This window comes from Leguminivora glycinivorella, chromosome 1, assembly GCF_023078275.1.
Source record: "Leguminivora glycinivorella isolate SPB_JAAS2020 chromosome 1, LegGlyc_1.1, whole genome shotgun sequence".
NCBI lineage: Eukaryota > Metazoa > Arthropoda > Insecta > Lepidoptera > Tortricidae > Leguminivora > Leguminivora glycinivorella.
The window spans coordinates 19,486,374-19,497,331 of record NC_062971.1 but is presented as its reverse complement, the minus strand read 5'-3'; the positions used below and the strand labels follow the sequence as shown (position 1 = coordinate 19,497,331).

At 38.5% G+C, this 10,958-nt stretch overlaps 1 protein-coding gene across 1 annotated transcript; it reads right to left on the bottom strand.

Moving 5' to 3' along the window:
• Positions 1–4,610: 4,610 nt before the first annotated feature.
• LOC125231360 (KIF-binding protein-like) lies at positions 4,611–7,463 on the bottom strand. The gene is made up of 2 exons (XM_048136808.1): positions 6,308–7,463; positions 4,611–5,742 (listed from the first exon to the last, which is right to left on the bottom strand). Exons 1-2 carry the CDS (start codon positions 7,272–7,274, stop codon positions 4,916–4,918), a joined length of 1,794 nt encoding a protein of 597 aa, XP_047992765.1. The 5' UTR covers positions 7,275–7,463; the 3' UTR covers positions 4,611–4,915.
• Positions 7,464–10,958: the final 3,495 nt, after the last annotated feature.

The following is a 10,958-nucleotide window of genomic DNA, read 5'->3' as shown; positions in this document are numbered from 1 at the left end:
AGTAAATATGACCTACTTATACCTATTTAATGTAAGTAGCAGAATTTAGTAGATGGTTACGTGTTATTTATCTTGTGCTGTCAAATAGATAATTATGTAATTATATTTATAAAAAAATGTTCCTAATAACTACCTTCTATATCTTCTACCTAAATTTACGCGCAAGAAGGCAAGAAGTAAGGTAAATAGTGTATTGTGATTTGTGATAGAAATCATATTTTTTCTATTATTTGTCATTGTTTAACATGCCAATTCAAACACACATTGACTTCAGAGCGATATTTGAATGATGTAATTTAGTTATCGTGCGACACGCACCTCAACCACAGTATAATAAAGAGTACTATCGTACAGTATGGCCACTCCCGCTCCCCGCTGAAAGCGCCGCCCACCCTCTCTCGGTTACCTCTCAGTTACCACCTGTCAAAAAACGCGAACAGTCAATCTATCATATCTCACTCATACAAGCGTGGTACGCGTTCACCTACACGAGCTTAGACTGTGTGCTAGGAACGCGCCCCTTTCATACATTTGATCGCTAGTGTCCAAGATGTGCCTCAACTCAATACAGGTGCAAGCACGAGGGAAATGCACGATGCTTCTTTAAGTAGATGTCGTAATGACATCAGTGTGTCTGGCTAATGAAAGTTGATCCCGCAAAAAGGTGGCAATTTAAAAAAAAAAAAGGTGGTAACACATTGATTACATGGATTTATTTTTTATTATTTCTAATTTATTTGCAGCACTTATTTTACTATTTTTTATTCATTATTATTAATAGATCACTTTTTACCGAAAAGTAACAGTTACACTGACTGATGACAATCGATGATATGACATGAATTGCAGTTTAAAATAACCATAAAATTAAAATTTAAAAAAAATCCCCGACCGCGACATAGTGGACATACACACTCACACACACACACACACACACACACTCACACACATACACACACACTCACACACAGACACGTCAAACTTATAATACCCCGTCGTTTTTGCGTCGGGGGTTAAAAATACTTGGATCAACTTTTATTAGCCAGACTTCTATGTTTGAAATATCCTGTGTGTAATGCGTTTTCTATACTTTAGTTAGTTATAGAACTTATACCCAGTCAAAGAAATTTGGCTCTAGAAAAGGGCGCGAAATTGGCGAAATTCAAATTTTCTATGAGACAAATAGACATCCGCGTCTACGTTTTTAATGTGCCGCTTTTTTCTAGTGACGGAAACTGACTACAACTACTTTCCTACGGTTAGGTAAGAGACACAGATAACATCTTTTCTTTCAAGCTGCGGGTTCGGTTGAACAATTTTGATTGAAATGTATTTATATTGATAGAGTCTGGTAGGTAGCCCTGTAATAAACTAGCAGAGGTAATCCGTAATTTAAGCACAATTTTCAATCATTTAACATTTCGTAACAATCTAATTATCCGACATTTCTATTTACCGTAGATATCCAATAGGTAGATATATTGTTAAAGCGTAGCCTCCTCAGTCCCCGCGTACAAAACTAAGTAACTATAGGTGCATATTCCTACTTAATTTTGTACGCGGGTCCAAATTAGTAGGTTAAATTTAATACCAAAGAAATTGCTCTGGGTCTGAGGATTAAATTTAGTCAGTTTGGTTACGCACTTTTTTAAAATATTATAGGTAGGTAAAACTTTACTTATAACATCCAGGATATTCTACTAGTATTAAGGAGAAAATAATATATCGTTTGGTTAATTACGATTACTTAGCATTAACCATTGAAAAAATGCGACATCATACGAATTTAATCTATGCTTTAGCAATTTCTTAATTGGGTACAAAGGTACATAAAAATGCCCTTATATACCAGCACATGTAGATCGTTGCGACAAATGTAACTTAAATCGGTAATTTAATTCCTGATGCGTTAAGGTATGTAATACGTTGAGGTCATTACTTAGAATTAATTCTTACACAATTAATACATATTGATCAAGTCCAAGAAGGCTTTGTGATATGGATATGGTACGCGATATACCGATATACCTACTCAGTACTTTTAGGTATAAGACCGTAAACAAATAATATGTACATTTTCGGATAGTTACATTTGTCGGTTAACCAACCAACCTGACTTACCTTCTTATTTAGTCGGATATGTTGTCATTTACCCTCAACTGGCCGTACGAGGGTAGATTTTGTTTACATTTATTTAAACACTTAAAGATACAGACTTATAGCACCTTATAGTGTTCCACCGATTATCTACAAATCTATTAATGTATGAACTGATTTCGGCTGCTGGTACTGTCTACAATTTCCGTCCTCGAATGTCTTGCTACTTCCAAAGGACCTGGCTAAAACTCGAGCGCAAACTGTTAGTGGTTCTAGTTAAGGCATCGTTTACACTGAAGCCAAATTGTTTCCTTATTTCAGTTACACATGTGACACGCCAAAATAAAAAAAATATTTCCCATTCTTTTGCCTTTCAATATATATTTATTTTTGAAAAAACTCCTTTTAAGCAATGATGAAAGAAAAGCATCAATCCTAAAGATATACGGTCAACCACATCATGGCACTAAAAAAGGGCGCGAAATTCAAATTTTCTATGAGAATTAATCTTTCGCAGTCATTGGCCGGAGAGCCCTACATTTTTCGCCGCCTTTTTTTCAGTACCAAGACTTGGTTGACCGACTAATGAGCTTAAATGTACAAAAAGTGATTTTTTATTACCTACTTTTAAAATTGCCAAAATCGTTTTAATGTTTGCTTTATTACAATCACAAGGATACACGATCAAACATAACATAGTCCACAATTGTGTTTATATGTATAGCTACAGCATACATAACCAGACATAGCATTTAAATAAGACGTCATGCTCCCCGGCAGAACCACATTGTCTTTCGGAAACATAAACATATCAGAAAATATCTATAAGATATCTATATAATTCTAGGATCATTTGGAAAAATTCTATACGCCTAGTTTTTATGTAAATCTAATTTCAAAGTGGCTCTGCTACAGAGCTTCATCCCAGCAGAACCACCAAGATATTCTTCTAACTACACGTGCTATTTAGTTTACACGTATACCGTATACCACATCAAATAATTATATATTTATCTAGTTAACTATATCACTCTTTTTATTCTGAATACACAGATTTACGACATGTCAAACTACTATATATCAAGCGCTTGCACCGATTATCGTAGCAAATAATGAGTAGGTACTATATCTTTGCTAAGCTTTGCATCAAGGCGTTGTTCAGTCTATTTAGTTTGACATGTCGTAAATTCGTGTATTCAGAATAAACAGAGCGATTTAGTAAACTAGATAAATATAGAGTTTATATAGAATTATTTGATGTGGTATACCTACGTGTAAATAGCATGTGTAGTTAGAAGAATATCTTGGTGGTTCTGCTGGGAGGAAGCTTTGTAGCAGAACCACCAAATACTATATAATCTCTAGAGCATGGACTTTCAATAGGGACTGAGCTCACACTTTTTTGCCATACTAAATTGAACTTTATCACCGGTGCAGAAAGGCGTTCTTATCAGACTAGTAAAAGTGTGTCCACATGAGAGGGTCAAAGTTGGGGCTGGTGTCCCTCTTGCACGTGTGACCAGTGTTAAAGAGATTACTATAGTAGTAGTATTTTTACCTGTATGATAACTAAGTTTATAAACTTCTTAAATTATTTTTGTATTATATCGAGGCAAGGATATTAATACCTTGTAACGAATTGGTAAATCATTATTATGAAGCCATAAAACCAAAGATTTGCGCAATTAAAAAAAACCTTTAATTCGGTATTAGATTTGGTAGTAACTTTGAATATTGACTGGTATCCCCAAATAATGACAGTGATGACGTCATTCTAATAATTTTGACAGTGGCAATAAGTGCGAGAGGGACACCAGCCCCAACTTTACCCTCTCATGTGGACACACTTTTTGGCCTAACAACTCAATCTAGCTTAATAATATATAAATCTATGCTCTAGAGTTAATACGTGCAGCTTGTGACGTTTCCCATACAATGAAGCGGCAACGATTTTAGCAGCGCCATCTAGCGGTAAGAGTTGTTCAAAGTAGTTTGTCAGTATAGGCGTAGTACGTAAAACACAAAATGCGATTACTTGATCTACTTTAACATTTTTAGACGGAATAAAACAAAGAAATAAAGAGTGTGTGACTTTTTTAAATTTTAAACTGGTTGAACTAAACTATTTTGATCAACTCATGCCGCTAGAGGCGCTAGTATCGCGTGTTGCCAACTTTGGCACCAAGCTGCACGTATTAACTCGCAGATATTATATAGTATTTGGAACCACATAGAAACTAGGTTTACACAAAAACTATAAGTAGGCATATATAATTTTTTCGAATGGTCCTAGAATTTTATAGATATCTTATAGACATTTTCTGATATGTTTATGTTTCCGAAAGACGATGTGGTTCTGCCGGGGAGCATGACGTCAGATAAGCATGAAAATGTTGAAACACCTAGTATCTATCTGGTTGTCACGACAATATAAAGGCCATACTAACTGAACAGCTTGCTGTGTGCTGCGTAACAAAATTTCATTTTATTGTGTAAATTAATAACTAATAAGATATAAAAAAATAATGATTTTAATAGGATATTTTTGTACTTAATCTATTGTTGTACAGTGTTTTCATTGTAATATTGTCATGCAAAGTGTTATGCTTCAATGGGCAGCAAAGTTTGTTCACGTAGCGTGCCTTGAAACCCTAGAAATGCTCAAGTTACTCTTGCTTGAATCTCAATTTAAGTATGTATGAGGGACAAATAAATTTGTTACATTAATAAATACGTAACTGTTGTATGAGGCTACTATTTAGTAGAACGAACAAGCAAGCATTCAATAACATCAAAACTATAAATATAATAATGCAAGCTATTCAAGCTGCTCCATTTGTAACTTTTTAATCTTTATGGGCAGAATCTGCACCATCTCCTTACACAGGCTGTATTCTTCTTGCATCATTAACGCTGCATCAGGGTCATTGGTACAGATGTCCACTACAGCCTGGTATGAGTCAAAACTCTTTTTAGCATTTTCTAATTGAGTGTTCTTATCTAGAGCAATTCGTTTCATACTATTTCTACCTATAAATACAAATGCACTTATTACAGGCCGTACATGATCACTATCTAGTTTAAGTGGCATTTTACCATTTTTATCCTTAACAGAGTTGATAAAGTGATCATACATTTCAATACTCTTTTCACATAGTGCATTAATTTTCTTCAATGCATGTGGGGTAGGTCTTTCTTTTGTATTATTTAGCTTTTCCAATTTGATATTGAGTATATCTGTGTAGATTTCACCAAGTTCATACCACAGTTGTCGACAGTACTGAAGGTAGTATGTGGGGTTGATTTCTTTGATCAGTTCCTCCAGCATGTCTATACGCCGCTTGTGCATTTTGGCGCGTCTTTCATCATCCTCTTCAAAAAATGCCAGATATGAATAAGCTTGAGAGCTGTCCTGAACAAGCTCTATGTAATCGGATGCTAAAGTATCCTTTTTATAATATTCTTTAGCTTTATTTAACCAGCTCTGGCAACTTAGAAACACTTCTCTGGCATCCTGGTAAGTAAGTAAGAACTTATCGGTTATTTTCTTCTCATATGCAGATACATCCAGAACTGGGAATATTAGGTTTTTAATGTCTCCGTCACAGATATTTCCCTCATCTTCTAGTTTCAAATTGGACATGTCTGAAAAAAAATATAATGAATAAATAGAACATAACATAATAAAAACCATACCAACAACATGTATTTATTTGGAGTATGGAATGAATGCAATGTTTGAAATATTTGTGTTGTGTGATACAAATAGATGGCTGAGCTACCAAGTTTCATAGGCTACATACTAGGATACAGATTTATTATATAAAAATAATTGATAACCAATCTGTCCCAGTCTCTAGTTACCCTGCCTATGAAACTGATGTCTTGAATCCTGGTAGGAGCTTATCATCACCTAGTACCCATTGTACTGGCATTGCTTAGTTTGAGGCCAGATTGAGCTGTGTAAAATATTCCCCATTTTATTAATAAATTGTTGCAAAATAATAGTTGTAGGGTTTTATACTTAATTAACATTTTCAGTGCACAGAGTGCCTTATTTCCAATACAGAAGGAACCCCAACTAGCAAGCTCTTGGCAATGACAGTTTATCTTAGGTAAAAATGTATCCTTATGTATTAAATCTAGTGCTAAAGGAGCTGCATGCGGGGATGGTAGTGGGTATAATAAGAGATATCAAATAAAAACTAACCAGTTACTGCATCAGCACTCATTTCACTGTCTGTCATCAACCTAGCCTTAGAAGCAGTCATAAGCAGCAGGCAATACTTCGCCCAGCACCGTGCCACGTCTGCTGATCTATGTTTAAATGTTTCCACTTTAGATAAAAATGCATCATCATTACTTGGTGACTCCATCATTTTTTCTCCATACTTCTCAAGAACTGTAGAAGCTGCTGCTAAGTGATGTCTTGACTGGTAAAAACCATTCTGCTCAGCAAAGAACTGAGACAGTGTGGCAGAATTTAAGGCCCAATCTATAGGCTCATAGTCAGAGTACTGCAACTGCCTACGAAGAGTTGAATGACAGTACACACCTGACTTCAAATTCTCTTTCAATGTGCCATACACCTGTGCCAAATAGTACAAAGTTAATGTATATGCTTTCTCCAGAAGCATAAAATCTGATACAGGAGTTTCCTCTGAATTTGCAATCATGTGTTCAATTGGCAAAGGCATTTGTAATGTACATTTGAAGGATTCATACAACTGTTTGGCTTTAAGTAAAAATACTTTAGCTGTTTCCGGATTATCTCTACTTGACCATAGAATACCTAAATTATTGTAAATATTTATCACTGTTGTTATGACTTCTGGTTTTAACGAGTTTTCGGAAAGTAGATCAGCTGCTTCTGTAAGAACCTTTTCACTGGACGTCAATTCTTCCGTGTCCATGTTAATGATGCCGATATTTAAGAGAACTGTTCCCATCATTGCATCCAGCTTTACCCTATCCAAATCGGTTTGGGAGCCTATTATTTTAGAAAGAGATTCACGCATGGTCATCAATAAATCTTTTGCTTTGTATTCAGACAGATATGGCTCAGTTTCTGGGTCATTTTTGCTCTCCTCGTCGAGCAATTTTCTTACTTTACAGTAGCTCTCTTTGAAATCGTTAAGCACTTCTTTCTCGGTCATATTTTCTGCCATTTCTCCCATTGTTTGCGTATCACTTTAAAGTAAGTATCAGTTTTTAACACATTAATTTTATTATAATCCGTATACATGAACTACTAGTTGACATGAACTAAAAGTTACTCTATAACGAATAGAGTTTTAATGAGATATCTCTCCTCTTAGTCCTCGTTACATTTACAATTTTACATTTGACATTTTCTTCTAACTTGACTTGACACTTGACAGTTATATTTTTTTTTAGAAATTTAGCACTTAGGCTGCTTGGAACATGTGCCATCACTCTTGATTGGACTTTCAATCGTATGCAATTTGATACACAAGTATTTAAACTGGCTAAGGTTAGTCCCGAGAGGATAATGAAATCAGCCGATTTGATCACAAAAGAACTTGGCTCAATGCATTCGAAGTAGGTGTGTATATTCATTGTCCAGATCCCCGTCCGTCGTAAAACGACCGCGACCGCGACCTATCAGTGTGCACGGAACAAAACATCCAGAGAGCCAGATTTCGATCGGACGTCCGTGCGCTCAAGGCCACGTCCGCGTCCGTCGACCGATAGTTTGCACGGTTATGTGTATTTCCATTGTCCAGATTCCCGTCCGCGGTCGATTTACGGCGGACGTCCGCGTAGTGTGTTCCTAGCTTCAAGCTAGGAACATACTACGCGGACGTCCGTCGTCGATCGACCGCGGACGGGGATCTGGACAATGAAGCTAGGAACATACTACGCGGACGTCCGTCGTAAAACGACCGCGACCGCGACCTATCAGTGTGCACGGAACAAAAGATCCAGCGAGCCAGATTTCGATCGGACGTCCATGCGCTCAAGGCCACGTCCGCGTCCGTCGACCGATAGTTTGCACGGTTATGTGTATTTCCATTGTCCAGATTTCCGTCCGCGGTCGATTTACGACGGACGTCCGCGTAGTGTGTTCCTAGCTTGAGTATACACGAAAGCTAGAACACACTACGCAGACGTCCGATCGAAATCTGGCTCGCTGGATGTTTTGTTCCGTGCACACTGATTGACTGATTGACTGACAAGGCCACGTCCACGTCCGTCGACCGATAGTTTGCACGCTTAAAGCTAGGAACATACTACGCGGACGTCCGTCGTAAATCGACCGCGGACGGGAATCTGGACAATGAAATTACACATAACCGTGCAAACTATCGGTCGACGGACGTGGCCTTGAGCGCATGGACGTCCGATCGAAATCTGGCTCGCTGGATGTTTTGTTCCGTGCACACTGATTGACTGATTGACTGACAAGGCCACGTCCACGTCCGTCGACCGATAGTTTGCACGGTTAAAGCTAGGAACACACTACGCGGACGTCCGTCGTGAATCGACCGCGGACGGGAATCTGGACAATGGAAATACACATAACCGTGCAAACTATCGGTCGACGGACGTGGACGTGGCCTTGAGCGCACGGACGTCCGATCGAAATCTAGCTCTCTGGATGTTTTGTTCCGTGCACACTGATAGGTCGCGGTCGCGGTCGTTTTACGACGGACGTCCGAGTAGTATGTTCCTAGCTTAAAGCTAGGAACACATTACGCGGACGTCCATCGTGAATCGACCGCGGACGGGAATCTGGACAATGACATTACACATAACCGTGCAAACTATCGGTCGACGGACGCGGACGTGGCCTTGAGCGCACGGACGTCCGATCGAAATCTGGCTCTCTGGATGTTTTATTCCGTGCACACTGATAGGTCGCGGTCGCGGTCGTTTTACGACGGACGTCCGCGTAGTATGTTCCTAGCTTTAAGCGTGCAAACTATCGGTCGACGGACGTGGACGTGGCCTTGTCAGTCAATCAGTCAATCAGTGTGCACGGAACAAAACATCCAGCGAGCCAGATTTCGATCGGACGTCTGCGTAGTGTGTTCCTAGCTTTCGTGTATACTCAAGCTAGGAACACACTACGCGGACGTCCGTCGTAAATCGACCGCGGACGGAAATCTGGACAATGGAAATACACATAACCGTGCAAACTATCGGTCGACGGACGCGGACGTGGCCTTGAGCGCATGGACGTCCGATCGAAATCTGGCTCGCTGGATCTTTTGTTCCGTGCACACTGATAGGTCGCGGTCGCGGTCGTTTTACGACGGACGTCCGCGTAGTATGTTCCTAGCTTCATTGTCCAGATCCCCGTCCGCGGTCGATCGACGACGGACGTCCGCGTAGTATGTTCCTAGCTTGAAGCTAGGAACACACTACGCGGACGTCCGTCGTAAATCGACCGCGGACGGGAATCTGGACAATGGAAATACACATAACCGTGCAAACTATCGGTCGACGGACGCGGACGTGGCCTTGAGCGCACGGACGTCCGATCGAAATCTGGCTCTCTGGATGTTTTGTTCCGTGCACACTGATAGGTCGCGGTCGCGGTCGTTTTACGACGGACGTCCGCGTAGTGTGTTCCTAGCTTTAATGTTCTTTGATCAATGACTTAGGCTCCCCACAGACAGTCTTAAAAATTCATAATCTTAAAAAAAACTTGTATGCAATCTGACAGTTCAAACTGACACTGACAAGACACTGACAGATCTGAACTGTCAGATTGCATACAAGTTTTTTTTAAGATTATGAATTTTTAAGACTTAAAACACATTACTTTGTATCAAAGACCTATATAATATTATAACTTCGTATAATACTCTATCCTCTTTGCTTTGTATCATTTGTATGGATATGGCATACCTACGGGCACCAAAAATGCGAGCAGAGTGTAGGCTATGCGACTAACCAATTGCGTGGTAGCGTTCGCCCAAGACGCATCCATACGAGAATATTCAGTTGAAATTACTAGGTATTAATATACAGTCTGACCAAAAGAGTAGAAAATAAAAAGTGACAACTGTAGTGTGGTCCCTTTCAAATCAATATGTGTGAGGAATCGGGACGACACTACGATGTTGCCACTTTTTAATTTCTACTCTTTTTGGTCAGACTGAAGCATTGTCCTTATTTTTGACATCATTGTAACTTAATAAGTAGGTAAGTGAAAAATAAAAACCTCTACAACTTGCACTGTTTAATATTTTATCTATTTTAGAAACTTTTACACTACCCATTGTGTTACAAATTCTTTTGACAACACGTATTTTTGTATAAACCAACAGGATCACGATGTTCTTATTAAATTATGTTAGATTTAATAAAACATTAAAATATTGTAATTTATTTATATACATTGTACTGATAATGCCTTAAAATCTATCTATTATACTGTTATTAATTATTCCTAAAAATCGATCTCGTCAAAAATAATAAAAAATTAATCATATAAAATGCATCACAAATCAATTCACATTCAATATACAGGCTGTCATTTTTATAACCAGCAATATTTCCTGGATAATGATGGATTAGCTATGTATAAAAGTATACTTGAGTGTTTTATTGTCTCAAAACCGCGGGGCGATCTGATCGAGTGATTTGGAAGAGAAGATTGTTGACTGTGAATACTGTGATTCACCGCCGCCGCCGCGAGCTCGGTGTCTTTAATTTATGGAAAAATTTTGGGGTACAATTAAGATATACTTTTTTATTGTTTTGGGCTATATATCAGCTATATGATCAGGATCACCTACTTACATATTTTTATATACCACGTCGGTGGCCAATACGGACCGCTTGATGGAAAACGGTGGCTGATTACAAAAAATACAACCTATAAGATA

Bases quoted from the DNA above. Each gene is read 5' to 3' on its own strand.
- LOC125231360 (XM_048136808.1), bottom strand. From the start codon at position 7,274: ATGGGAGAAATGGCAGAAAATATGACCGAGAAAGAAGTGCTTAACGAT. The intron at 5,743-6,307 runs GTTAGTTTTTAT...ATTTTTTTTCAG, and splicing joins GAGTGCTGATGCAGTAACTG to ACATGTCCAATTTGAAACTA.